Genomic DNA, 26,919 nt, shown 5'->3' with positions numbered 1-26,919 from the left:
AGAAAGGGCCCAGAGGAAAGTGCACAAGAGACAGGAAATTCCTACTAGCCATTACTCCCATCATCATTCAGTCTACTTGGGTAGGAGACAGCAAAGCAGAAGACAGATGGCTGCTGAGTGCTGCGTGTACCAAAATGGTGAAGCCCCAACTCCTAATGTGAGGATACTTGGAAATGGGGGTCTTATGAGGTCCTGAGGATAGAACTCTCAGGAGATTAGTGCTCTAACAAAAACAGGAAGAGGCAACAGAGCACACTTGCATGCTCTCTCTGTTGTGTGAGAATGTAGGGAGAAGGTGGCCATGTGTGTCAGGAAGAAAGCGCTAAGAATCAAGTTAGCTGGCACCTTGATCTTGGACTTCCAGCTTCTATAACTGTGAGACATTTCACCACAGCAGACTTATACAAGTCTGTTCAGGGGCTGAACAGAATTAACCGGACTTAAATAGGGGGCCCAGCCAGCACAGAGGCTGAATTTGTAAAGCTAAATACTGTGTCAAGGAAATAGTCAGTGATGGGCAGGAGGAGCCAAAGCTAACCGGGAGGGGGAAAGACCCCTGTCACCCACATTTTACTGAAGGGAGGCCCGGGCCCACAGGTGCAGAGCTGTCATAGCTGCCCAGCAGTGTTACACAGCACCGGGACCCTAACTCAGGTCTCCTGACTGCCAGTTGCAAGCCTTCTCCAAAACCCGGCTCTCTGCTTCTGGGGTGTTGGACAGCTGCCATGATCTGTATGGAAATTCCCTACACAACAGGAAACTGCTTCAAAGATATTTATTATAATATTTTACAGACTCTAAGTTCACTAATAACCCTGCAGTGAGTGCTGTTTTAACATGACACAGGGCCTGGGACCACACCTCTGGCCAGGCTGAGCACCGGCAGGCACCTGTCTCAGGTGAGGCAGCCTGCCCGCGGGGTTTCCCGGTGCAATGACTCAGGACACTGGAGCATGAAAGGGCAGCATGGAACCCACAGGCCTGTGCTGTGCTGTGGGGGAGCTGCCACCGGGGGTGGCCTCAGATCCGGACTCTTGACTTGGGAGCCCCAGAGGCAGGTTAAGACATGGTCAAAGTGCCTGAGAGACCACAATAGGGATGTGTTGGGTTTCCATGATCTGAATGCTTGATTGAGTGCCGCATTTTTCAGTCCCACAGCTATGGTGCCAAAAGGCATCAGGAGGCCTGGCCTGGCATTAGGAACTGAAGAAGTGGCCCAACTCTGGGCTACACCTGTGCTGTCCAGTGCCCTGTGGTTTCCAGGTGGCTGTGGTAGTGTTGCAGAGTCCTTTGGCGCTTTCTCGGTGACACCCTGTTCCATGGATGGCACCTTGTATGTTTCAAAGCCCTTTGGATACATCCGTGGGTTTTCTTCCGGGTACTCTAGCTTACAGCCCTTCTTGCTCACCGGCGCTGGTTTAGACCTGTCAGGTTCTTGAGCTGACAACAGGATGGAAACAGAGAATGATGAGACCTGGCCCTGCCCCCAGGACTCCAATGGCAAAGACTGAGATTTCCGAGGCAGCCTGTGTGGCTATGATGCAGAGATCTGATGTACCAGGGTCCCAGGCATAAATAATGTCTTCATGCCAGTAACAAACAGAGGTGAGATATTTGGGATCTAGAGATTGGGACTGAACCACTGCCAGTCGTAAGATTAGTTTCCCCAATTTAAGGCTACAAAACTACTTGGGATGAGTGACATGCGTGAGGATCATGGGACTGGAGCCAGCTGGGCAGGGACAAGACGGGCGGTACTCACCGTCACTGCTGCGCCCATGAGTCCTTGCACCAGGGCCTCTCCGGTGGACTTGACCTAGAAGGAGTCAGAGTTAGGTTCTCTCAGGCCCCCATCACTGCCCAGACGTGAGACAGGGAGGTCTGATCAGTAGGCTTACTAGCCCCAACAGGTAGAATCAAGAGGGCCTGTGTCCTGGAAGAAGAGTCTACAGATAACACAGTAACAAAGGGACCACATGTGGCTCTAAGGGAAGGGCTGGGGTGAGGAAGAACCAGTCAGGCTCCCTGTGAAGGCCCCGGGGACTGTCAACTGAGGCCCAAGGAGAGCAAGAGAACAGACAGGTGACGAGTTTGGCCCAAGAGGACAGAGCGCTTAGTCAGGCGGCTTCCCAGATGCCGAGCCCCGAGCTACCTGCTTGGCAGTGTGGCCCATGTTCATTGCATCACTGATTCGGTTTTCCAGAAAGCGCCAGGTGTCCTCGAAGTCTGGGGAGGAGTCCTGCATCATCACCAGCTCAGTGGTATTGTAGATGCCAGCCAACACTGCTCGGCGGGTATACCAGTTAAACTGCAAAGAAACCCATCCAGGGGGATAGGTCACCACTGCTGCTGCAGGCTGGGGCAAGTCTGAGTGATTCCTACCCAAAGCCCCTGGCACTCCTGGGCTCCCTCCTAATTTCCCCTTTCCTTCACGGATACACGTGGCCCTCTGGACAATGTGGCTGTTCCCAAACTAGGCTGGGTGTCAGAATCACCTGGGAGATTGAAAATGCAGGCTCCTGGGCCCAACCTCTTAGAGCCCAGAGTCAGCAGGTCCGAAGTTAAGTGCCAGGATCTGGATGTTTATTAAGCATCCCATATGATTTTGCCATCCCATGGACAGAGGAGCCTGGTAGGCTGCAGTCCATGGGGTCGCTAAGAGTCGGACACGACTGAGCGACTTCACTTTCTCTTTTCACTTTCATGTATTGGAGAAGGAAATGGCAACCTACTCCAGTGTTCTTGCCTGGAGAATCCCAGGGACAGGGGGGTCTCGTGGGCTGCCGTCTCTGGCGTCGCAGAGTCGGACACAACTGAAGTGACTTAGCAGCAGCAGCATGATTTTGCTACATCTGCTGTTTTGAACCCACCAGTGAAAAGCCCACGTCTCTGGACATCTAGGTATTTCCCTGGTGGCTCAGATAGTAAAGAACCTGCTTGCAGTACAGGCGACCCAGGTTCAATTCTTAGGTTGGGAAGATCCCCTGGAGAAGGGTATGGCTATCCACTTCAGTATTCTTGCCTGGAGAATTCTGTGGACACAAGGAGCCTGGAGGGCTACAGTCCACAGGGTCACAAAGATCTCATATAATTTTCAGGCTTCCCTGGTGGCTCAGATGGTGAACAATCTGCCTGCAATGCAGGAGACCCAGATTTGATCCCTGGTTAGGGAAGATTCCCTGCAGAAAGGAATGGCTATCCACTCCAGTATTCTTGCCTAGAGAATTCCATGGACAGAGGACCCTGGCGGGCTATAGTCCATGGGGTCTAAGTTCCAGGGAGGCTCTGTGATCAGGCAGTTGTGACCAAACCTTGTGTCATCCATCAGTGATGTGAGGGCTTGAGGCAGCGTCAGGGACAGACTGGAACACCTGGGAGGAGCTGAGAGTTCAAGTCCTTCAGCAACTTCTGGCTGTGGCTATCCTGGCCAATCACTCTTCAGAGCACTAGCTTTGCTGCTTCCTGTTTTACCTCCCTGATTTCTGGGCTTTCTAATTTCATTTTCCAACCATCTCTGTTGGTGGTATATTCCCGTATGAGGGAAGTTTATTAAAGCACTTTGTTAGAACTGTGGTGGAAGCATCTCTCTGCCTTCCATCCTGGATCCCACCAAGTACCATCGCATATTAATTTCTTTTATGAAAGTGTAGATATATACATGTGTATATACATTTTTAATTTTCTACCAGAAATATGATAGTATTAATAAGTCAGATTCTTTCCGGCTTCCTGTTTAGAGGCTTATTGATCTCTGAGCAAAGCAGGCCAAGATGGGCTGTAGGGAGGGAGTTTCTTTTTAAAGCAATGTCTTAAAAAAAAAAGTCTTAGAGGATGTCTCTACGGGCATCCTTTTTTTAAAAAAATCAGTCTCATAAAAGACATACATGGAGGAAGTCTGCCACAGAATCTAAATTTTAGGAGACTGAGGGGAAAATGGTTATAAAACGGTAGCCCAGTCAGCCCTCTGATGCCGTGTGTCACACTCTGGGGGGAAGGAGCACTGATGTGTGGATATAGCACTGGTCCCTGAATGAAGAGGACCTAGAGGCTACTGTGGCTTGTTGAGGGACCCTCCTCATACGTTAAACTCTCCTTCCTAAGATGGGAATGACTCTGGAGTCCTCCTGAAGGGATGTGTGATCAAAGAAATTTCACAAACTTCTGGAGAAAATGCTTAACCCAGCCGTCCCCACCCCCTGCGGGCCTGAGGAGAACACTCACGTCAGTGGACTGGTCCCCAGCGTAATGCCACATGTCATCCACCATGCTGGTCAGCAGGTTCAGGCTGGGTGGGATGTTGTGAGGGAGCATGAGGATGCTGAGGGCCTGGGGAGAGACGACACAGGAAGGGGTACTTGCACACCGGTAATGACAGCGCCTCACTGTTCGGTAGAGGTAGTAAGGGGCCCACCCAGCCCTCCTTCTGAGACGCACCATCTCCACCCACAGCTGTGAGCTCCTGGCGTCTAAGGCTCCCTCCCAACTGTGGCTTATGGGAGCCGGGGCAGAGTACCCTCTGCTGCTCAACCAGATCCTCAATCCCTGGCATGTGAACTTGGGAATGCAGACAGCCAGGTCTAGCCTGGTATCTTTGAGTAAGGATGGAGGAGGGCACCCCCATTCTGTAACATGGAGAAAGAGGCAGGGATAGGAGGGGAGTCTGGGGGAGGTTTCTAAGCCCCGATTCTAGGCCATCCCGGAGCGCAGCAGCATTCCTGCCCTTGATGCCCTGCCGTAGCTCATGATAAACTCCTTCCAGTTTTTTTTTTCTCTAACTCAAACTGATTTCTGTTACCTGAGACCTCAAAATCCTTTCCTATAAGCAGTGGCACAACCCAGAGATGCCTCCATTAGCAGGTATCAACACTGGACAGTCCGAGGGTTGTCACTTTACCAACTCTGAAACCCACTGGCTGTGGCCTTGAGAGACGTCCCCAATTGGCTGGAAAGTTATCTTGAAATAGCCCAGGAGGAAACACGCTTAATAAGAAGGCAACCAGAGCCTACTTCATGCACTTGTGTGGCTTTAAATGCAAGGTGGAGTGAGTAAGTCCACAAAATTGAGCATGCGAGCATGGGCAGGGGGTGGGCCTTGACTCTGGGCTGAACTCTCTCACACCTGGCGCACAGCTGAAATTAAATGCCCAACCATCTCCCAGCTGGGCAGCGGACACCAGTTGATCTGTGGGTTCTCTCAGTTCTGATATATATTGACTTTCTTAACCGAGAATGGCCCACATTGTGACACACTTTGAAAAGAGGAGGAAAAATGGAGCTTTAGAAAAGTTGGGGAAAGCCCTTGGAATGAACACTCCAATTCTCTAAGTGTCACACTGACAAACTGAAAAGAAGCCCCACTCCCCTGAGATCTAGAATGCGAAAGGGCTGTTAATGATGATGGTCAGTAAAATCTTCTGACTTTTCTCATCTCCTTCATGGAGCCCTCCTCACCAAAAACCCAGTGACATACTCGGGCCACTAGCAGCCCACCAGGACGTGATCTAGGACCAGGCCGCTCACATCTCCAGGAACTGAGATACAGGCGGCTCAGAAGGCCCTCTCTTTGGCTCTCAATCTGACACCTACTGTACCAGTGCACCTCGCACCCCTGGGTCTGCGGAGACCAGCAAGCTAACTTCTGAACATTGTGCCAGACCTTCCGCGTGAAGGTGCTAAGAATCATAAACATGAACACACTGTCACCCTGGGGCCTGGATGTGGGTGGACCATGTACCCGGGGCCAATGCTGAATGTACGGGATCAACATTCTCAGTCTGGTTTCCACAGCATCCCTCAAGAACTTGTCTGTTTTCTTCTTCCTGGAAGAGAGAAAAGAAAACAGAGTGTCTCTGGGTCGAAGGCAGGGGCTCAGTGCTACCCTGTCTACTCGGTTCTAGCACGGAGGGGTCCACCAGCTAGAACAAGACAGGCAGCTACATTTCTGTCCCATTGGAGCAGCTGGGGTGCTCAGCGCTACCCTGCAGGCTCTGCTTGGACTGGCCTCCTCGGGACAGCTGGTGGGGTCCAAGTCCTCCCATCCTTAGCTGCTACCCCGAGCAATGATGCTGTGGGACTTACTCTGCCTGGCCCAGCTGTACCAGCTTCTGCTCCTCCTCCAGGACATGGGTGAGCCGAGCATTGCACTGGGTCACGAAATGCAGGATCAGCTCACTGCCGTCATCCCCAAACATGCTGGCGGCTGCACTGGAGAGACCCAGGGACTACAGAGGGGGAGGGGGAAAACAGGGAAGTGGCGGGCAGGTGCAGTGGTCACTGGCTGCCTGTTCATCACTAGCACCTCTTCTCCTGGCACCAGAAGCTTGGCTTTCAGTGCGACACCTCCACTCCTCATTCTTGGTCCATGTGATCTGGGAGAAGCTGAGCACTCGTCCCTCCACACTCCATCAGGCCCCCGGGTGTGATGCAAAGTAGGGGATCCAGGCCGGCACGTGTGGAGTTCACAGCGCCTAGTTCTGGGACATGCACGTGACCAAATCTAGTCCTATGAGGCTGCCTCTGGAATTCCGCTAGTACCGACAGGGAAGAGGGACTCTCTCTCCTCTGGGGTTGCTGACTCTCTCAACTCATGGGAAGCCCCTGCTGAGAATGAAGCTCACGGAGGGGAAAGCAAAGCATATACGCCATGGAGACAGCTCCCAGCAGCACAAGATAAGAACGCTGAGCCAGAGCCACTTTCAGACTTTTCTGTTATTAAATGAGCTGAAACACTCTGTCTTGCTTGAGCCAGTTCAGAGTTGAGTTCTAACACTTGTAACCTAGAATTTTAACTGTTGTGAAAAGGGCCTTGGAAAAAGCACTGTCTTTCTAGCTCACTTAACCTAAATCTCTTGGAAAGTAGGTCTCTCAGTTATTAAAAAAAAAAACAAAAACAAAAACCCACAAACTTTTCTCACTGAGTTGTCAAGGAGTTATTTAACAAAGCCACAGAGGCCTTTTACTACTCCTGTTAAACAACAGTCACTGAGAAGCTACAGTCGGAAGAACCCTGATGACAGCAGGGACGGAGGACAGAAAGAAACAAAAAGACTTAAAAAATCCCCACCATTGGGAGTCGGGAAGGAATTCTCTTCTGGCGGAGGTACCCAGCCTTTTTGGGCTTCCTTGGTGGCACAATGGTAAAGAATCTGCCTGCCAGTGCAGGAGAACAGGATGAGAGCTACTCTCTGTAGGTGCTACCTTGAGGATACCTTAATGTTCTCTTTATCCTTTCGGCTACCTGGTTACCAATGTCACATCTAGTTAACAATGCTTCGTGTTAAATTCTCTCTATTCGAGTGATTTCTTCTGATTGACGCACTCCCTGAAAGACCAACTCCGCTTCTCAGAATCTGTCCTGAAGAAACCAACCAGAAATGTACTTAATTATGTCATACACATAGGTTTATAATACTAAAAAAAAATCAGAAACAACCCAAATGTTTATCAATTGAGTTCAAGTAAATACAACAGGTATTATGCAGCCGTATGAACAGAGATATGCAGAGTGGGGCGAAAAAAAGCCAGGTAACCATAGAATAATCAGTTGACTCAGATTTTCCCAAACAATCCTGTTACATTTCTGTTCTCTACAGGTGCTACATCTTTCTCTAATGATTCTCTCAAACCTTCCCTGCCACCTCCAAATCTTTGTCTCTTACCACTTTTTCCTAACTTCAGGTTCATGAGACAACCACGCCTACTTCAGAGAAAACAGAAGCGATTCCCTGGGAACCCAGAAGATTCTTCTAAAACGAAATCTGCAGCTGTCTTCTCCAGCTTTGCCTCTAATACATCGAAGGCCAGTCTTTCCACCTGTTTTCTGGACTTCATAAGTCTTGCCTTCAAGGAACCTCACATTTGTAATTTTGCCATTTCTCCTGTATCTTTACCATCACCCGTGTTTCTGCATCATCCGGCTCCAACTTCCATCCCACTTCCCCCGCTCGTACACTAGCTCATACACTAGCTCGTACACTAGCTCGTACACCAGCTCCCCTCTACCCGTCCCTGCCACACGCCTCTCCATTTCCTTACCCTCCACTCACTCCTCAACCCACCCCGTTACTGCTGACCTGTACTCCCCTCCGATGGCTGCTACTGCAGTCACCGATGTCTAGTAGCTCCGCCCACATGTTGCTGCTTGGCCTCCAGAGCAGGCTCTTCCACCTCAGTCTCCTTTGCCACCCCACCCTGCTTCACCCACCCTTCAATGTCAGTGGTCCCCGAGAACCTAGACTCCTCTCTCTTTTCACATGACACTCCTGGCACACTCACACTCGTGCCACCCGAGGCAATCTCACTCACGTCCCTGGTTTAACGATCACATACATATACTCTAGTCCAGGCAGCTCCTCCAGTTTCAGGCCTGTATGCTCGAGGTTTCCCAATGGCTGACCCAAAGATCCCTCAGACACAACAAAGCTCAGGACTGTACCCATGATCCGTCCCCAAACTTGGACCTCTTCAGGGGCCCTAATCTTAGAAAATGGCACCGCCACGTACCCACACATGCAAACTGACAGGCAACTCTGTCACTCCCTCCTATGTCATTCTACCACCCGTCTCCATGTTTACTGCACTGTTCTAGGTCAGAAAGCCCTCCTCTCTCCTGCATGACTGGCAGCAGGCTCCAGTGACTCGCTCTGCCTCTAATACTTCTTTCATCCAGCAGCCAAAATGATGGTTTCTGAAATGTCAAATTTAATCCCATATCTTCTGTATCTCCAGGTGGGGCTAGTGGAAAATAATCCACCTGCCAATGCGGGAGATGCAGGTTTGATCTCGGTGTTGGGAAGAGCCCCTGGAGCAGGAAATGGCAACCCACTCCAGAATTCTTGCCTAGAAAATTCCAGGGACAGAAAAGCCTGGTGGCTACAGTGTATGGGGTCGCAAAGAGTCGAACACGACTAGGGACATATCTCCAATTATTCTTAGGACAAAAGACATTGTAACTCTTCAACGCGACCTTTGGATCTTGTCTGATTTGGCCTCAACTGACCCTTCCCCAGCCTCACTCAGCTCAGATCTCTTCCATCACACTACTTATGATCTGCCTTTAAAACCTAACTCTCAAGATTCAAATGCATGGTATATTCTTTTTATATTAAAAAATAATCTAAAAATAAAGCCATTTCTACTCCACAGAGGAAAAACAAGCAAAACCAGAATATCTGATAGCGTGAGGGGTTCCGGGACTCTGAGCTGGGCTGGAAGAAAGTGTGAGGCCCTCTTCTCTGGCCGGTATGACTCCCTCCTGGCTGACCCGGTCAGGCCTCCCTGCCCACACCCATACACACCTGGGCTCCTTCTGCAATGGCCTCTGCCGTCCACCCATGGGTGGGCACAAACTCCAGGGCTGCTGTCAGGATGCGGTGCTGCAGCTGCTCCTCACTCTCATAGTCCTCCTCCTCCTCCCCGCCCTGGTCGGTGTACCTGAGACAGACAGGGGGAGAGTTCTCACTCCTCCTCTCACCGCCTCCTGCCGAGCGATGCAAAATGTGCCTGGCCAGAAACCACAGGCGCTGTGCTTCCTCTCAGCGTGTGTTGGGAGGACATTTACTTACCTGTCAGTATCAGTATGTGAACGCCGACAGAGCAAAAATCACATCATCCTTCACCTCCCAGAGAGTCACCGAGAGAAAGGAACCAGTGAGCAAGGAGGTCACGCGATAGGAAGGGACACGCTCTCGCAGCACCCTGGATATCCCAGTCTATAGCCTCATGGCACCGTTTCTTTATCTAGATTTGCACCAAACTGTAATCCATGAGGACAGGGACAATGGTGACATTACTCACAGGGCCTGGCACAAAGAAGACCCTCTGAACTGAAATGAAAAGGACATTCAGTGCGAAACCGGAAAACTGACTGGGGACTCTCATTTCAGAGCCGGAGGAGCTTCTCAGGGGCAGGATTAAGTAGACAGAACGTATCTAATGGAGACGGAAATTATTATCTCCTTTCTGCCAGGCAATTTGGCCCCACAGGTGTGAACAAAATTCATAAGGTGCGTAACCTTTGACTCCGTGCTCCCACTGCTAATAAAATCACACACTTGATCACACCATTTTTCATGATGTGAATGAAATCTAAATATCCATCAATAGAAGGTCAAATAAATTTTGATACTGCCATTTGTTGTAATATTATGCAACAATTAAAATCATACAATCTGTGAAAAGACATTAAAGATGTCCTGCTGAGTGAAAAAATAGGCTCTGGAACAACAGGTATAGTATACAGTGTAATTAATCATTTATAATATACATAGGGCTATATATGAATTGCTTAGAGAAACATCTAAAAGGATAATCACAAAAACGTTAGCAGAGTTATTCCTTGGTTTGTGATTTCTGGTAATTTTTTTGTTTGATTTTTGTGAACGTCTTTGTATTGTTCAGAACATTTTAGAATGTATAGGCACCATTTTCATAAAATAAACAAACAAGTTCTTTCCAAAGATAGTTTTGAAAATGATGAAAGGTGTGAAGAGGGTGGAGAGCAGAAAGAAAGGAGAAGCACAGATTCACCCAGGCACTTAAAGTGGACAAAATGGGTGGGCAGGTGTTCTGATGCCTACCTGGGGGGTGAACGCAGAGCCTCTGGATTGGGTTCCTCTGCGCCCTGCGCCTCAGACTGTTGCTGAGAAGAAGAGGGCGGGGGTTGATTCTTCTGCTGATCCAAAGACCTTAGCTGCATAGCTGAAGCACGGAAGGCACGTGGGGCCAGGGCTGGTCGGCAGCGGGGCACTGAAACAGAAACTGAGCTGATCAGTCAAGGACACTCTTGACTCAAAAGCAGACCCTTTGAGACCCAGAGTGGTAGGAGGGATGGAAGAAAAGCAGAGGAAAGCCAGAACCAAGTGCTGGATCCTCGACACAAATCTTAAGTAAACTGGGAACCTTCTGACATGGGTTCCCATGTGGTGGCAAAAGTATAAACCAGGAGAACACCTGTCTTCTAGGCATGTTTCCATCATTTGTTAGGTTAATGGACAAAGAGCATGACTTTAAAATATGCAAATTAAGAGCAATAATCTCTATTTACTCAATGAGAATGCTGTGAGGCTCAAACAAAAAATGAAAGTGACTTAAAAATGTTACATACTTATATATCATAGCAAGAGCACTGGACTAGAAATTAGATCTGAGTACCGACTCCCTAGTGTTTATTGGGTGTCTGTTTTCTCATCTGCAATACTGCAACAGCCCCATTTACTTCAGGCAAGGGCTTTTAAAAGGTACAGTACTGTGTTCACTAAGGAAAGGCTAATACTACGGTTTTCTTTCCGAGCATTTATACAAAAAAATTCAAACACACAGACAAGTGGAAAGAACTGTGGCATGAATGCCTGTATATCCACTACCTAAGTTCTACACGGCTATCCATTACTCTTCCTACATTAATCTATTTCTTGATGCATTTGTTGCAAACTTCAGTATTCTTTATTTCTAAACATTTCAGCACACACATCCTTAACTAGAGTTAAAATTTTTACTTTTCTTTTATTGAGGTGACATATATATTCACCTGTTTAAAATTTTTCACTCTAGTCTTGCCTGTCCGAGAATTTCATCTATACAGAATCCCACTGTAGGTTCTGTATATGTGTAAGACTTTTTTTTTGCCCAGAATATCTTTTAGATTGATTCATATTTTTGTGTAGATCAGTAGGTTGTTACTTTTTTACTGCTCAGTAGTATTCCATTAAGAAACACTATTCCGTTGGGCTGTTTCAGTGTTGGCTATTATAAATAAACGTGTTATGAATGTACTTGTTCAAATCTTGTTGCGGACATATGCCTTCATTTCTGTTGGGTAAATATCTAGGAGATTTTCTGGTCACAGGCATTATTTGTACTTCTACTGAATATAGGTTGGAGTTATGTATAAAACAGCACTCATTAAAGAAAAAAAAATCTATGGACCAACTCAGAAAACAATGATTTTTAAAAGAAACACAGCATGCGACAGGTGAAAATATCAATTATTTTAGTATATGCACAGAAAAAAATGGAGCAAATATTCATAAAACTTTGAAAAGGGTCTGGGAGATCCCAAAGCAATATTGCAGAACCACTGCAGTCCAGATTTCAGGTGGACTACAGGAGATACAAAAGAACATTATTTCATCAGTTATATACTTATATATGTTAATACATAATTTACTTATGGGAGGTGACATTTGTTTTCCATTTATGGTAGTGATATAAAGGTCAATATTTTTATAAAATCAGACGTATAAACAAAACTATTGACTATATGGAGGCAAAGGTGATACGTAGATACTGAAGAATTACTGAAGTGGTGGGGAAATGACTGCCTTAGGAAAAAGTATTAATAGACGAGGGGCTCTCTATGGCTGTTTCCTATGATCAGGGCCCAGGGATTTGAGATCAGAGTCAAGAGACTTGGGCAAGTGTGCCAGTCTGTAACAGACGAGCTGTGTCATCTTGGGCGCCCACAGCCCTCCTCTCAGGCTCCGTCAACTCCGTGAAATGGGAATGACAGGCCCTTCCCTGATGCTCTTGCTCCTCACAGGTCGAGAACGTGGTCAGAAGCCAGCCAGGCGACCACTTCAAGCCCGGGTCGCCGGCGCGAGCCGTTATGCCCTTCACCTCACCTTGCCCTCGAGCCGCCCCGAGGCTTCTTCAGCCCCTCACCCAGACCAGGTCGGTTCCCACCACCCCACCCCTTCCCTCCCCTCTCCCGGGCTCGGCCGCCCCCTCACCGGGCAGGCACCGCAGCTGAAGGAGCCTCCAGCCCGCCCGGCGTAGGACGCCAGAAAACGCCACCGTCGCCGCCATCTTGGAAGTGGGCACGCCGCCTACGGCGATGCAATGGCAGCGCTGAGTGGCCACTTCTGCCCGCCCCAGCGCAGCGGGAGTTTCCTCCTCTCGCGAGAGGCGCGAGGTGTGGAGCCGGCGGATGCAGAGAAGCTGGGAGCGAGCTCAGGGCGGCAGGTGAGCGCTCTTCTGGTGGTCCGTGAGCTCGATCGTCCCCAACAGTCCCCTCCCGACCCATTCTCTCCTCTACATCGGCTCCTTTCCCATTTCCAGCCCCGTCCTTCGGCGGAAACGTGGCCGTGGCCACCTCCCTGAGGACCACAGCTGGGTTTCGCCCGGAGGAAGCCGGTGTGAGGGGCCGGGCTGGCCCTGTCTCCCCCGCGGCCCCTGGAGTGGTGGCTTCGGCCCTTTCCGGGCTGCCTTATCTCCCGCGCAGCCGGACCCAGCCTGAGGCCCGGGGGACAGCGCTCAGCTGGGGACCGGGAGATCGGAGTCTGAGACCCACTTCTAGTAGCAAGCTGTTACGACCTTGAGTCTACATCCCTCTTGGCAAACATCGGAGAAGCTGAAGTTTCCGTCTTGGAGGGGTCTTTGGAGCCCCAGGTTGTAAATTTGAACCTGTGTCTTCCCTGAACTTCCAAGGTGTGGAGTTGGTATAATTGAGTATTCCCAAACTTGCCAGGTTGGAAAAGCCATCAGGATACTTGTTAGTAAGTTGGATGCGGAGATCTTTCTCCTGGAGAATCGATTCAATACCTCAGAATGTACCCCTGGAATCTTATTTTAGCGTGCCTCCGGGTGATTTTGATGATCTGCAAATTTGGGAAAGGCTGGTGGCCTTTATTCTTACATTGAGTGCCAAGCTCTGCATGACTCAGGGAGGTCATGGACTAGTCACTGAACAGAAATGTAAATACGGAGTGCCTCACTGGGAAATTAATCAACAAGGAAGGCTTCATAATAGTCGGAAGAAGTAAATTATTTTGGGGATTAGAGATAACGGAGGGCAGGAGCTAAACATGCCATTCTGTAAATTTTGTGCAGTTAGACCCTTTTCTCTTTTGCATCTTTGCAACTTTAATCTTTTCAGTTAGCTTATCAACTCTAGACTTTGCAATTACCTCTTCTCCCCTGTGTGAGTGTGGGGGAAGCCTCCCCTTAAGCCAGAACTACTCCCCAGGTGTTAAAATTTCAGATCCATATTTCTAGATTTTGGTAAAGCCCTACTGATCTCCCCATGAGGTTTTGTTTTCTGAGTTCTGTCCACTCATCTTCGAGTGAATATCTCTTGTAGAAAGTCTAGCATTTGCTTGGAGAAAAAGTTGTCCATTTCTTTTCCTTTGAGTTTACTACTTCCTTACAGGTTATCACCTTTTTTTCTGTGTGTGTGTGTTTCAGTTTATTTGAATTAAAAATTTCCTGATAACTGTCAGTATTCTCAGAATTTTTTTTTATACATTTGACTTGAAAGGATTTGATCCTTGGTTTGAACTGAAATCCAAACTTCAATCTTTTTTTTTTTTAATTCTTTCCCCTCCACCCCCTTCATCCTTAAAGGAATCCAAATGCTTCAAGATTTGATGTTTACAGGTGTCTTAAAAATAAACAAGTGAATCTCCAGAAGTTGTTCTCAGATAAATCCATTGACGTGACAGTGACTTCTACTCTACCATTTTAATGAAACTGGGCCTCTGAGTCACACTTCCAAGTATGTTGACTTAGGTGCCAGACATTTTTTCCCTTATATCTTTTTAGAAAAAACATTGACAACAACATAAAACTCTGATGATGAATAACATCACACTTTCGCTTTTAGATGTTTAAAAGAACACTGTGTCGCATTTTATTCAGAAAATGCTGACTGCAAATGGTGGCTGTGTCTTGTTTTTTGAGGGTTAATGTTTAATAAATGTATTTTATGAGCTCCCTGTTGCCATAGAAGATTAGTTTCAGGGGATATGGAACACAGAGCACTTTCCAGTCTTCTAATTTATGGACAATCCCACTGGAGTACTGTATAAGATGTCATAAAGTGTGGCTCTCATATTGTGTAATTTTAACAATGAAAAAGCAGCTTCACATCTCTCCTTGGGGAGTCCTCCCAGCTGGCAAGGCTGAAGAGGAACAAGATTTTACAGGACTGTTTGAAGCAAAGGCAAATAAACTGGCCCCAGAGAAGTGGAGGCTCAGAGTTCTCTGAGAACATTATTTTATTGAGCTTTATGTGCCAGGCCCTGCTGAGTGCTTTGCATATTTTTATATTCTTATTTACTTCTTGCCACCGCCTTGCAAAATATAAGATCATTATCCCTACTTTATTAATGAGAAGAGAGAGAGGCTAATCACAGATCCATGGTTATGTAGCCAATGAATAAAAGATCTAGTGCTAGATAGAATCCCAGTTCATTTCTGTTGGAAACCTGTGCTCTGTAAAACTCTGCCTCCATTAAGTTTGCTGAAAAGGTCTAGAGATCTGGCCTTTTGTGTTTCTCCTGCTAATGAGTAGCCTTTGGCCCCTCGGTTCTTGCATGAGGGTTTTTCTGTGAGTACAGTGCAAGGTTGGTGTAGTGAGAAGGGATCTTTTTCCATGGCCCCCAGGGAGAACTTGTTTCAACATCATTCTAGAAACAGGTCGTTTATTTCTTATAGCTTCATGCCCAGCAGTCCATATTCCTGTCTTGCAGTCGGTTCTTAAATGTGAGACCCCAAGTTGTTCACTTGAAAGACTTGTAAGGGTTCTTCCTCAACATCATGTAACAGTTGAGAGCTTAAAGTTTCAGTTCTTGATTGTGTGCTTTTTAGGGATTAAAAAACCACAATTTAGTGAATAAGGAGTCCTGTTTGTCTGATAACACTTGGCATTCTTTTACTGTGCCTTGAAGGCAGGTTAGGATAATAAAGGTATTCCACAAGGAAGGAATCACATAAAAGGCACGATGGAGTGAAAAATGCCAGGATTTTCCATTGAACAAGGGGAGGTAGGAGATAAACGTAGAGCGTCTGGAGATTACAGAGCACCTGGATCCAGAGGACTGAGGAGATTTGACTTTGCTCTAGAAAATAAAAGCCTTAGTAACTCTTTTAGAAGATGAACGACAAAATCAAAAGTCCTATTTTGATTTTGTATCATATTTAAGGATGCCTGGCTAACCTTAGCATGTTTTAATAGGCTGAAAGGCAAATCATTTGAAGGGAACATTTTGAAAGAAGGAAGAGTGTGTGTGCCTGGCTTAAGCTCAGTCCTGGAATGTTTGTGGTGACATAATTGTTACTGGGTTAGCCACCTCTCAGAAGACACAAGTGTTCCGCTTAAGACTGATGCACGCATGACCTGTCTCCTACAGCTTCTGTCTTCGTGTCATCTGGTAGAGCTATCTGCAGGCAGGGACTCAGTGTCATTAATGTTTAAGAAAGAAAAAGGGAACTAAATAGACTGCTATCTTGCTGACCTGAGTGCATCGTGAGGACATTGTATACTTGTCTGAGTATCAAGTGAAAGAGAAAGTTGACTCTGGTGGGAGGAAATTTCCATAGGTTGAAAGCATGGGTTTTACAGTCATACAGACTAGGATTCAAATCCCAGCCCTTTCTTTATCCACACAACACTTACCAGTTATGTGACCTGGGCAAAGTCAACAGCTTGTGTCCTGACTAAAATGGGAGTATTACCTAGTTTAAGGTTATACTTGGGTTCAGTTGAGATAACGTATATTAAATGCTTTGAAGAGTTTGGCTAATTTTAATTGTTAAAGACATGGTAGATACCATTGGTCACTGCAGTGTCAGTGGAATTGAATTTTCCTATCTTGATGAATGGAGAAATATCATTATTCAATTTGCTAAATTTACACATGTTGTCTCTTTTTAAAAACATCTCAGCTTGTGGTTAGGATATGGCAGCCAACTTATTTGCCTCCCTTGCTGAGTCATACTTATGCTTAATTAATGTCCTGTGTGTTTTATATTCTGTTCAAGCTGAGTTTTCATATCAAAGAGAGAATAATCCTTGTGCCTTCAACCTCCGTACTTGACTCCCCAGTCACGATTCTCACCAAGAAAGCCACCTGCCATGTTTGGGAATGTTGGGGTTATGAAACCTTGGATAATGGGTTTGTTTGATCACACTCTGCTATCTACAGTGAGATTTTCTAATGGGAGGTCAAAATTAGGTGTAATTCTAATCATTCCATGTTTGTCTCTGCTCAGTCTTGACTCTTTTTTGGCCCATAGCTTTTAGGTCCACAGCACTGCGGGAATGGCAGATTTTGGGATCTCGGCTGGCCAGTTTGTGGCAGTGATCTGGGATAAGTCATCCCCGGTGGAGGCTCTGAAAGATCTGGTGGATAAGCTTCAAGCCTTAACTGGCGATGAGGGCCGAGTGTCTGTGGAAAATATCAACCAGCTGCTGCAGTGTAAGTACCTGCCCAGGTTGTCTTTCAGGGCAGTTATAAGGGGGGTGCTGCTCTCCTGTCGTTCCTTGATGGCTGGGTTTTTGTTTCAGGTGGCACATGATAGTGGTTGTTTCAGTTGAGATATAGTGGACTTAGATAGAGTTGATGATCTGTGTAAGTAGGTTCTTATTTCTTATTACTTTGTGCTTAGCTGCTTAGTCGTGTCCAACTCTTTGTGACCCTTTGGCCTGTAGCCTGCAAGGCTCCTCTGTCCATGGAATTCTGCAGGCAAGAATACTGGAGTGGGTTGCCATTTCCTTGATCTTTGCCATTTCCAAGATCTCCAGGGGATCTTCCCGACCCAGGGATTGAACCCACGGCTCCTGCGTTGCAGGCAGGTTCTTTACTCATTGAACCTGTTCCACATCTTTTTTTTTTAAAGCTTGGTGTTCATCCACCTCTTTTTTTACTTTTTCCCCTGAGCATGTAAAAGAAGAAGTTAGTAAGACTGAGGGAGAGCAAGCGTCCTTGCCCCACTTGCTAGTAACAGTGGTATAATAGACTTTGCAGAACAGGTAGGTGTTTATTTTACGGGGCCACACGTGTAGCTTTTGTGGGGGCTTGGTCGATGGCTTCTGGGGCCCAGGTGACCACTAAGTAGAGTCTTCCTTCTTTTCAGCTGCCCACAAAGAATCTAGCTTTGACATTGTTTTGTCGGGTATAATTCCTGGAAGCACCACTCTGCACAGTGCTGAGATTTTGGCTGAGATGGCCCGGATTCTTCGGCCTGGTGGATGTCTTTTTCTGAAGGAACCGGTAGAGACAGCTGTAGGTAAGGAGATCTTCACTTAAAAGACTAGATCTTCACTTGAAAGACCTACTTAAACCCTAAGATTTAACAGGTATTTATCTTAGGTATGTTTGCTGCATCTCTCTGAGTAGCAGGTATCATTTGGAGATCAATATTCCTATATTAAACCTTATCCTTAGGGATAAGTTATTGTAAAACTCTGAACCACACATCTGAATAAATTGTTATCTTTGACCTGTTAGTTGTAAAATAGAAGGAAACTGCTCATCTGAAAATGGCTGGATCCTTCAACAGGTGAATGGTTTAACTGGTACATCCACACAATGGAAAACTACGCAGCGGTGAGAAAGGAACAAACGCTTGCCACATGCAGCAGTTTGGATGAGTCTCAGGGGAATCATGCCGAGTGAAGGAAATCCAGTCTCCAAAGCTTACATGCTGTATGATTCCATTCACAGAACATTCTTGAAATAACAAAGTTATAGTGACAGGGAACAGGGTGGCCATTGTCAGCGGTTAGGATCAGGAGGGAAGGGTGTTCATGAGGCTATAAAGGGGGTAGTGTGAGGGTTCCTTGTGGTGATGAAGACTATACACACACACATGTATGTAAAACTGGTGAAATCCGGATAAGCTCTGTGGACTATATTATTACACGTGACAGGTTCCCAGCCTTCATACTATGTAATAATTGTATAAGATATTACCATGGGGAGGTGAGGGGAAGGGTCCTCCGAACCTCCCTGAACTTTTTTTTAATTTACTATACATCTATAGTATTTCAAACTCAAAAATTAAAATATAGTCCAAGAGTGATGAGGTAAGTATTGATTCATGTGAAACTAAAGATAGAATCCAAGAAATAAAAACCTTTTTTAATTTTTTTTGCTTAGTGGTAAAGCTGTCAGAGTCATTCTAGAGTTTTAGCATTTTAGACTTTCTATCAAAATGTGATGCATTATTTCATCAAATATGATAATAGAAATGAAAGTATTTTGAAACATATAGAGATGTTTATGTGGAAACACAGACTTGTGATGTTAGGAGCAGATATAGCCTTCTTTGCCAGGAGGTAAACCCTGAGTGGCTAAACACAGCGTCTTACCAGAACCATACAAAGATACTTGTATACAGTTTCTAATCCTCTTTCTCAGTCATTATCCAGCAGCCTCTGTAAGGTTAAGTATTTCTTAGAAACAGAGAGTGATAAGAAACAGTAATAAAGGATTTATTGTATAAGAGCACTTTGAACAACCAAAAGGATTTCTCTAATTAAAATATTATCATTAAAATATATATATACATATTTATATTGTATATAAATATATTTATATTCTATTAAACAGAATAGGTTATTATTATTTTAATGCCCTCGATGTTGACTTGATTAGGATAGAACCTTTATAATTTTTCCTGCATTGGCCTATAACGCTACTAATTGGGGTTTTCCTCTTAGCAGTTAACAATAGCAAAGTGAAGACGGCATCTAAGCTGTGTTCAGCCCTGACTCTTTCTGGTCTTGTGGAAGTAAAAGAGGTATGTTTGTAGATGACCTTCTTCGTTGGGAATTTAAGCCTTGGGTCACTAAGCCCAGTATCTCTTTGTCAGATGATACAGAGAGAACCCGGGAGAAATAGCAGCCCTAAAGGTGAGGTGAGCCGCGTCACTTAGACTAGCAAACAAACTGAGAAGACACCTGATGCCTCGAAGGAGACCTCTAACATCAGCCTCCTCTGGACAGACTCAGCTTGGGCCCATGTGGGCTGGGCCATTTTCTGGTCTCAGTACTGGTGGTGATGCCTGAGGCAGAAGGGGAGCAACACATCTCTTAGTGGACACAAGTCTTAGGCCCACGGGGAAGGCAGTCACCTGTAATTATTACACAATTATTACACAAATCTTACACAGTTATTTTCCTCACCTTTTTGGTGGGAGGCTGGAATAGGTTAGAGGGGAAATCCTTTTCTGACAATTCAGTAGAAACATTAACATTAAATAGAGGTATTCATGGTTCTGCATTCTTCTCCCATGCTGAAATGTTCTTGTGTGAGAGATAGGTGTTAAATCACAATAGTTGTTATACTTGGATCTGTACATGGCCGCGGGCCTCAGTTTCTTTATACTTTCCCTTTTTAATTTTTCTTTTTAGTTAAAGTTCTTCCCTTTTTTAATTCTAAAATACGTGATGTTCATAAAACTTCAATTAAGACCAAAGAATTTAAAGTGACGTCTCAGACCTTGCTTACACTTCCCTCCCTAGAGGAAGCCACCGATACACTTTTTGGTGTGGCTGTTCAGACATTTTATGTATTTACAAGAGTGTTATGTGTGTATGTCTACACATTGTTAATGTAAATCAAGTCACATTATACATTGTTCAGTCACTAGCTCTTTTCTCCACCTTTAGATACGCTTGACATTTATCCATATCAGTGTATTCCCCACTTGGTTATTAATGATGGAACAACATTCAGTGGTGTAAATGGACTCTGATTTTTGTGGCCATTCATTCCTTAATTGTTGGACGCAGAGGTGGTACCCCCTACTGTTTTCCCTACCTTTACTGCCTGCTGCTTCGTCTCAAGGAACATAAAAAGCATTTCCCTCCCCCTTGGTTCGCTTTCTCTACTACATATTTCATTTCTAGCCTCTTTATCATGGGCATGCTTCCCCGCTACAGGCTTTGATCCTATTCAACACACCCAGTTCATCTTGATAATAACAATTATTATAGTCCCCACAAGGCCTCGCACAGCGCCTTGTACCCAATAGACCGCTATCTGATAAATACTTTCAAACTGTCCATGGGATGGGCTAACTGTAAACATGCAGACAGAGGTTACGCTCTGGAGAACGTGAGGCCCAAGGCCCTGTCTATGACCTCCCGCTGTCGTGTGCTTCCTCCAGATGCAAGCATTTGACATCCATGGGGGGACATGGTACCGTGTCACACTGTAGAAGGACTGTGATGTGCCCTGATCCTCTGCTGTCTTGAATTCCAGCTGCAGCGCGAGTCCTTGAGCCCTGAGGAGATTCAGTCTGTCCGAGAACACCTGGGTTACCACAGCGACAGTCTGCTCTCTGTGCAGATCACAGGCAAAAAGCCCAACTTTGAAGTGGGCTCTTCTAGTCAACTTAAGCTTTCTATTGCCAAGAAGTCTTCCGGTGAGATGGCCTAGGGACATGTCTATCTGAGTGACTTAGAGGTCCTATTAGAAACCGAGCCAGAGATCTGAGTGAGGTGGTGAGAACTTTATAGAATCAGCTCCTTCCTTAATTTCTCTCATTTCCAAATAGAAGGATGCTTAATGTACTGCTGTCCTGGGCATATTCATAATCCGAAACTGAAGTGGCACGTGGATATTACCTAGTTCAGCCCCTCCTCCTGCGCCAGAGGATGCTGAGGCCTCCAGGTTCCAGAGTCCAGGGTTCTGAGTCCTGTGGCTTCATTAGCTAATGAAGTCTTTCCAGACCCCAGAATCATGGCACTTACCCTCTGAAGACCTCCCAGGGGCGGTCATGGCAGATAAGAGTGCCCTGTTCCTCTTCCTGCGTGTCCTTTTCTCTGTGCCACTGAAGTCAGCTTTTCTTTCTTTGAGGATCTTAAGACATTTATAAAAATAGCTCTTCTGTTTAGAAAATTACACCCAGTCCTTTGTCATCATTCTCACCCTTCCTATCACTTTCTTTTAATGCCCAGGTTGAGAAAAATTGTCCCAGCTGTGAGGTAGACAGAAATTTACAAGTATACATTCACACTGCTGTGTTTTGCTGTCCAACCTGAATCTTCAAGAAATTCTTTGGCATCCTAACCTTTGGATTCACAGTTCCAGAGCAGCTAGGATCTGCTTAGATGACCTGCCCTGTGGGGGTCTGAGCATCCAGTTGTGACAGTGATCACAGGGGGCACACTTTGCCCCCTAAGCCCCGTTCATGAGCCAGCCCACACTGAAGCCCCCGGAAAGGGAATCAGAAGGTGTAATTGTCACTGATTTGTTCTTAAACTACCACCATCAGCTCCAGAGCCCATTTTCTTGTCTATAACAGGTTTACATGAGACCAAAGCTTTGCTATTCATAATGCTTTTTGGCACACTTTCTCATTTAATCTGCAAATCTCCTGCTGTGGGTTTAGGGGATACTATTAAGCCCCATGCTCTAGGGACTGAAACTAAGAGGAGGAGGAGAAAGCAAGCTGGAGTGGAAGGTTAAAGCGTTAGGCAGACTGTGTCTGTATTTGTGGCTGTATGAAACCGGCCCAAGTATCTAAATCTGTTTCCTCAGAAGATTAGGATGACAGATAAGTTTCCTCGTGAGGTGGTTAGCAAGACTAAACCAGATAACATATGTAAAGTGTTTAATGTGTAGTATTAATATCTGGCACAAAGCAAGTGCTTAACAAAGGATGACTTTTATTACCATAAAGTGATGGGTCCTTTATAAGTGGTTGAGCTGGGCTTTGAGCCCAAGTCTTTTGACTCCCAGTCCAGTGTGTTCCCTGCACAGCCTTAAAGAGAAGCACTTAATATGTTTGTGGACCTTGTTTCTGGCTGCTTTTCTGGAGCTTGTTTTCTTTTATTGGTTGAACTCAGGGAAGCCTGCTGTGGACCCTGCAGCTGCCAAGCTCTGGACCCTCTCGGCCAATGATATGGAGGATGAGAGCGTGGTGAGTCAGCTCTGTGGTCACCTGATTGCATTCTTTTAGGCTTTTCTCAGCTCAGTTGGTAAAGAATCTGCCTGCAATGCAAGAGACCCCGGTTTGATTCCTGGGTCAGGAAGATCTGCTGGAGAAGGGATAGGCTACCCACTCCAGTATTCTTGGGCTTCCCTTGTGGCTCAGCTGGTAAAGAATCTGACCGCAATGTGGGAGACCTGGGTTTGATCCCTGGGTTAGGAAGATCCCCTGGAGAAGGAAAAGGCTACACATTCCACTCTTCTGTCCTGGAGAATTCCATGGACTGTATATAGCCCATGGGATTGCAAAGAGTCGGACACGACTGAGCGACGTTCATGTTGGGTAGGAGTGGTCATAGTTTGGAATGGACTCTCTGAATTCGTAAGTGTGAAAGCATTTAAAGCCCAGCCTTGTGGTGGTGCCTGACACTGGTGTTTTTGACTCAGAAGGAAACTCCACATTGGTGGCATCTTACATTTCCTTTTCAGCATCGTTCTCCACAGATTTTCTTGTTCTCACTTCATGTGATATACTGAAGACTCTTGTAGGCATGTGTAAACCTAAAAAGAGTTAGCCAGCTAAAATATTTTTTGGCTTCTTCATCTGGACAAGATTCCAAATGCTCACTGTCTTAAAATCTCACATCTGTGCTTTCTATAATAAAATGCTTCGTTTCTGCGACTATCGAGGTTAGTGGTAAGCAAAATAGGTGATGGTTTGTGTCCTCATAGAACTTAAAGATTAATTGCCCTCACAAATTACCCAAGTGTATATATTATTATTGCCTTTTCCCCTGAAATTATATGGAAAATATTCCATCCCCTTTTCTCGTGTGACAGTCCTTATATATTCAAGTACATGTAACAGTTCTCTGTTCTTCCTGCTCCCTCCCTCCCACCCTCCTCACACATAATCTCTGCACATCATAAATGAGTTCCCAGGCCCCTCACAACCCAGTATAGCTTCCGTGCCCGCAGTTTACTTGCTGTGTGGGCGGCTTGGGTGCGATGATCAACCCTGGGTAGGACGGTGGATGCCTTCTGACACACAGGGGTGAACTGCTGCCGTGGCCCGTGACCACATCAGCTGTTCATTAGCAGAGACCACGACTGTGTCATTCATGGCCTCCAACACTCTCCAGGATCTTATCGACTCAGATGAACTGCTGGACGCGGAAGATCTGAAGAAGCCAGACCCAGCTTCCTTGCGGGCCCCTTCCTGTGGGGAAGGGAAAAAGAGGAAAGCCTGCAAGAACTGGTAAGCCTTGGGGTGCGCTGGGGCTGCCTCGCTGCTGCCAGCCACTTCTGACTCTCAAAGAATCACTGTATTTTACAATTACTAAAACATATCTTACAGGAAAGTGTGTCAGATGTATAGAAGAGTGTCCTAAACAGGTACATTTTAAAGAGTACTAAAACTAACACCCAGGTACTGACCACCCAGGTTAAGAATCGGGAACCTCAGACGTTGCTTCCGCTGGCTTCCTCAGCTGCATCTCCCTCCATCTCCTCCCAAGAGGCTACATTCTCCTAAGTTTGGGCTCCTTCCTGACTTGTTTCATAGATTACTATCTCTGTGTGAATCTCCAAACAATACCTTATTGAGTTGTGGAGCCCAAACCTGACTAGGCCAGGAAAGGTCCATGTCTGGATCTGTAAAGGCTCAAGGGGAAAGGAGGTCTGTCGAGGATTTGGGTGGCAGGAAATCTCACTCATCAGCTCCTGACTTCCCCCAGCACCTGTGGCCTCGCAGAAGAACTGGAAAAAGAGAAATCGAGGGACCAGATAAGCTCCCAGCCCAAGTCAGCTTGTGGAAATGTGAGTATCTGGATGGTTACTCAGTATTCACAAAGGACTAAAGCATACACAGACCAGCTCCAGCTTTACAGAAGCTACTGCCCAAGTATTGTAACAATAGGTGGACATGCGAGACGGTGTCTCCAGGGAGTAGTGGGGAGACGGGTTATCACCTGAGGGTGCGTAGCACGCTCAGGACCATAGGGAGGCAGGCGCCTGTCATTTCTTATTTCTGGCCCCTTTCTTTCTGCTTCACACGGGGCCTGAAGCTACCTAACCATTTGCTACGTGTGGCTATGATTTGAACTGCTGAGAACCCAGAAGTATGTCCACCTAAGGAACTTTCTGTAGACGTTTGTCTTTCATGAAATCAGAGATCTTAAAGACTCTCAGTCTGTGGGTCTCAGCTGGACCTACAGATACTCCCGCTCATTCTCTTCAGGCTGCTGTGGCCATATTATATCATCTTCCAGCCCATATCTCCGGGAGAGCTGACACTCAGCTTCTCGCTAATGGGTCTCTTCTCTCAACAGTGTTACCTGGGCGATGCTTTCCGCTGTGCCAGCTGCCCCTACCTTGGGATGCCAGCCTTCAAACCTGGGGAGAAGGTGCTCCTGAGTGACAGCAACCTCCACGACGCCTAGGAGGGCCTGGCCTGGGGCACACCTGCTCCTCCGCCAGCTCCCGCCCCTCACATCCCACCACATGGTTCCCCCCATCTCCTCTGACTTAGGTCCCTGGCGGGGAGGGTGATCAGGGGACAGAGTGGAGCTGGCCGGGGCGCAGTGGTGTGGAGTGCTGCCATCGGTCAAGACCAAGGTATCCTGGGGCCCTACCACCTGAGTGGGGACCTCCTTCACCCAGTGTTAGGCGAATGGTGCTCATCTCAAGTGGGCCCCTCTCCCTACGTCAGAGTGCTGACTGTGACACTCTTGGATCCCGCTGCCCTTGAGTATTGACACTGACAGGGAGGACCCTGTCTCATCCTAAGCTCCGCAACAGCGCCCACAGCTTATCTCCCAGAGTTGGGGGTTTATTTACCATGCAGTTTTTGGTGACGTGAGGCGAGGGTCTTGTGACCTCAGCACCAAGGGAATCACTCATGGGTTGCCATGATCATATCCAGTGTCCTGCTCCCTCCACTTGTCTCCCCCCATCCATGTGTTAATGTGTTACATCTGTGTCCTATTTCATTTCTGTTCATCAGCAGGTTATTAAAATTTATGTACTTACGCATATTCGCTGTGAAGAGGGTGTATGTCTGTGTGTCTGTGATGTCTGACACAGCCATCTAAGCTCACCTGGTACTATAACCATTTTTGGAGAGACTGAGTCACACCACAGGGAGCCATTCCTGCACTTAGAGATCAGGACCGACCTCCATCGCCTTTTGAAGAGTCCGTGCTGGTGAGCATTTAGAGAGAAGCAGGGCAGAAGCAGAACCAACAGTAAAATCTCTGAGCAGGAGCTACTCTGTTCTTGTTCCCACCTACACAAACATGAAAGTGATCTTGCCAGATAGCAAGAGAGATTGTGTAGATATAAGAGACCCAGGTTTTTCTGTTTTAACAATAAAGAAAAGTACCCGTTGGTATTTGTCCATTCTGATGGATTTTAGTTATGGGTATGGCTTGACTCTGGCCCGTGGTAGACTGAGCAGGACCTGTGAGGATGACAGGACATCACTGCTGTGATTGGGTTATATTGTGTGGTGGATATGAAAGGATTTGCAGATAAAGTCCCTCATGGAACCCTCATACACTGTTGGTGGGAATGTACAACATTGGTGCAGCCGCTGTGAAAAACAGGATGGAGATTTCTCAAAAAACTGAAACTACAACTGCCATATGACCCAGCAAATCTCCTGGATTTATATCCAAAAAAACCAAAAGCTAATTTGAAAAGATATATGCACCCCAGTGTTCATAGCAGTACTATTTACAGTTGCCAAGAATGGAAGCAACCTAATGTCCATCAGCAGATGAATAATAAGCAACATTAAAGATGGTATATACATACAGTGGAATACTACTCAGGCATAAAAAATGAAATTTACCATTTGCAACAACATGGATGGACTTGGAGGGCATTAGGCTAAGTGACATGAGAAGTGATATCAGTTATATACGGAATCTAAAAAATATAACCAACTAGTGAATATAACAAAAAAGCAGAAGTCAGATACAGAGAACAAACTAGTTATGAGTTCAGCAGGTGGGGGCCAATATAGGAGTAGGGGAGTAAGAGGTATAAACTATTAGGTATAAAATAACTGCATAGATACATTATTGTACAACATGGGGACTATAACCAATATTTTATAATAACTAAATGGAGTATAACCTTGAAAAATCATGAATCACTATACTGTATACCTGTAACATTATACAGCAACTATACTTCAATAAAAATAATAATTGGGGGAAAACGTCCTCCCTGGACCTTCAGCCTTTTAAGAGGGCGA

General features: G+C 46.3%; 2 protein-coding genes across 5 annotated transcripts; one reads left to right on the top strand and one right to left on the bottom strand.

Moving 5' to 3' along the window:
- Nucleotides 1–758: 758 nt before the first annotated feature.
- COQ9 (coenzyme Q9) lies at nucleotides 759–12,813 on the bottom strand. The gene is made up of 9 exons (XM_086350807.1): nucleotides 12,729–12,813; nucleotides 10,578–10,746; nucleotides 9,297–9,432; nucleotides 6,079–6,221; nucleotides 5,735–5,819; nucleotides 4,222–4,326; nucleotides 2,153–2,308; nucleotides 1,763–1,816; nucleotides 759–1,440 (listed from the first exon to the last, which is right to left on the bottom strand). The coding sequence occupies exons 1-9, from the start codon at nucleotides 12,802–12,804 to the stop codon at nucleotides 1,405–1,407; spliced, it is 960 nt and encodes a 319-aa protein (XP_086206933.1). The 5' UTR covers nucleotides 12,805–12,813; the 3' UTR covers nucleotides 759–1,404.
- A 102-nt stretch (nucleotides 12,814–12,915) lies between these two features.
- On the top strand, nucleotides 12,916–25,691 carry CIAPIN1 (cytokine induced apoptosis inhibitor 1). 4 transcript variants are annotated; one of them, XM_086350811.1, is made up of 9 exons: nucleotides 12,916–12,960; nucleotides 17,014–17,195; nucleotides 17,854–18,006; nucleotides 19,445–19,521; nucleotides 20,988–21,150; nucleotides 22,577–22,650; nucleotides 23,801–23,916; nucleotides 24,395–24,476; nucleotides 24,989–25,691. In XM_086350811.1, the coding sequence occupies exons 2-9, from the start codon at nucleotides 17,039–17,041 to the stop codon at nucleotides 25,097–25,099; spliced, it is 933 nt and encodes a 310-aa protein (XP_086206937.1). In that variant the 5' UTR covers nucleotides 12,916–12,960; nucleotides 17,014–17,038; the 3' UTR covers nucleotides 25,100–25,691. The 4 variants fall into 4 exon arrangements, with proteins under 4 accessions (XP_086206937.1, XP_086206935.1, XP_086206938.1 ...); XM_086350809.1 differs by having other exon boundaries at nucleotides 19,442–19,521; XM_086350812.1 differs by having other exon boundaries at nucleotides 12,916–13,386.
- Nucleotides 25,692–26,919: the final 1,228 nt, after the last annotated feature.

The sequence above is a fragment of the Bos grunniens genome, chromosome 18 (assembly GCF_055505025.1).
Source record: "Bos grunniens cultivar Pamir isolate PY7600 chromosome 18, Bosgru_T2T1.0, whole genome shotgun sequence".
Classification (NCBI taxonomy): domain Eukaryota; kingdom Metazoa; phylum Chordata; class Mammalia; order Artiodactyla; family Bovidae; genus Bos; species Bos grunniens.
Note: the sequence above shows the minus strand (reverse complement) of the source record. Positions and strands in the feature narration are given on the sequence as shown.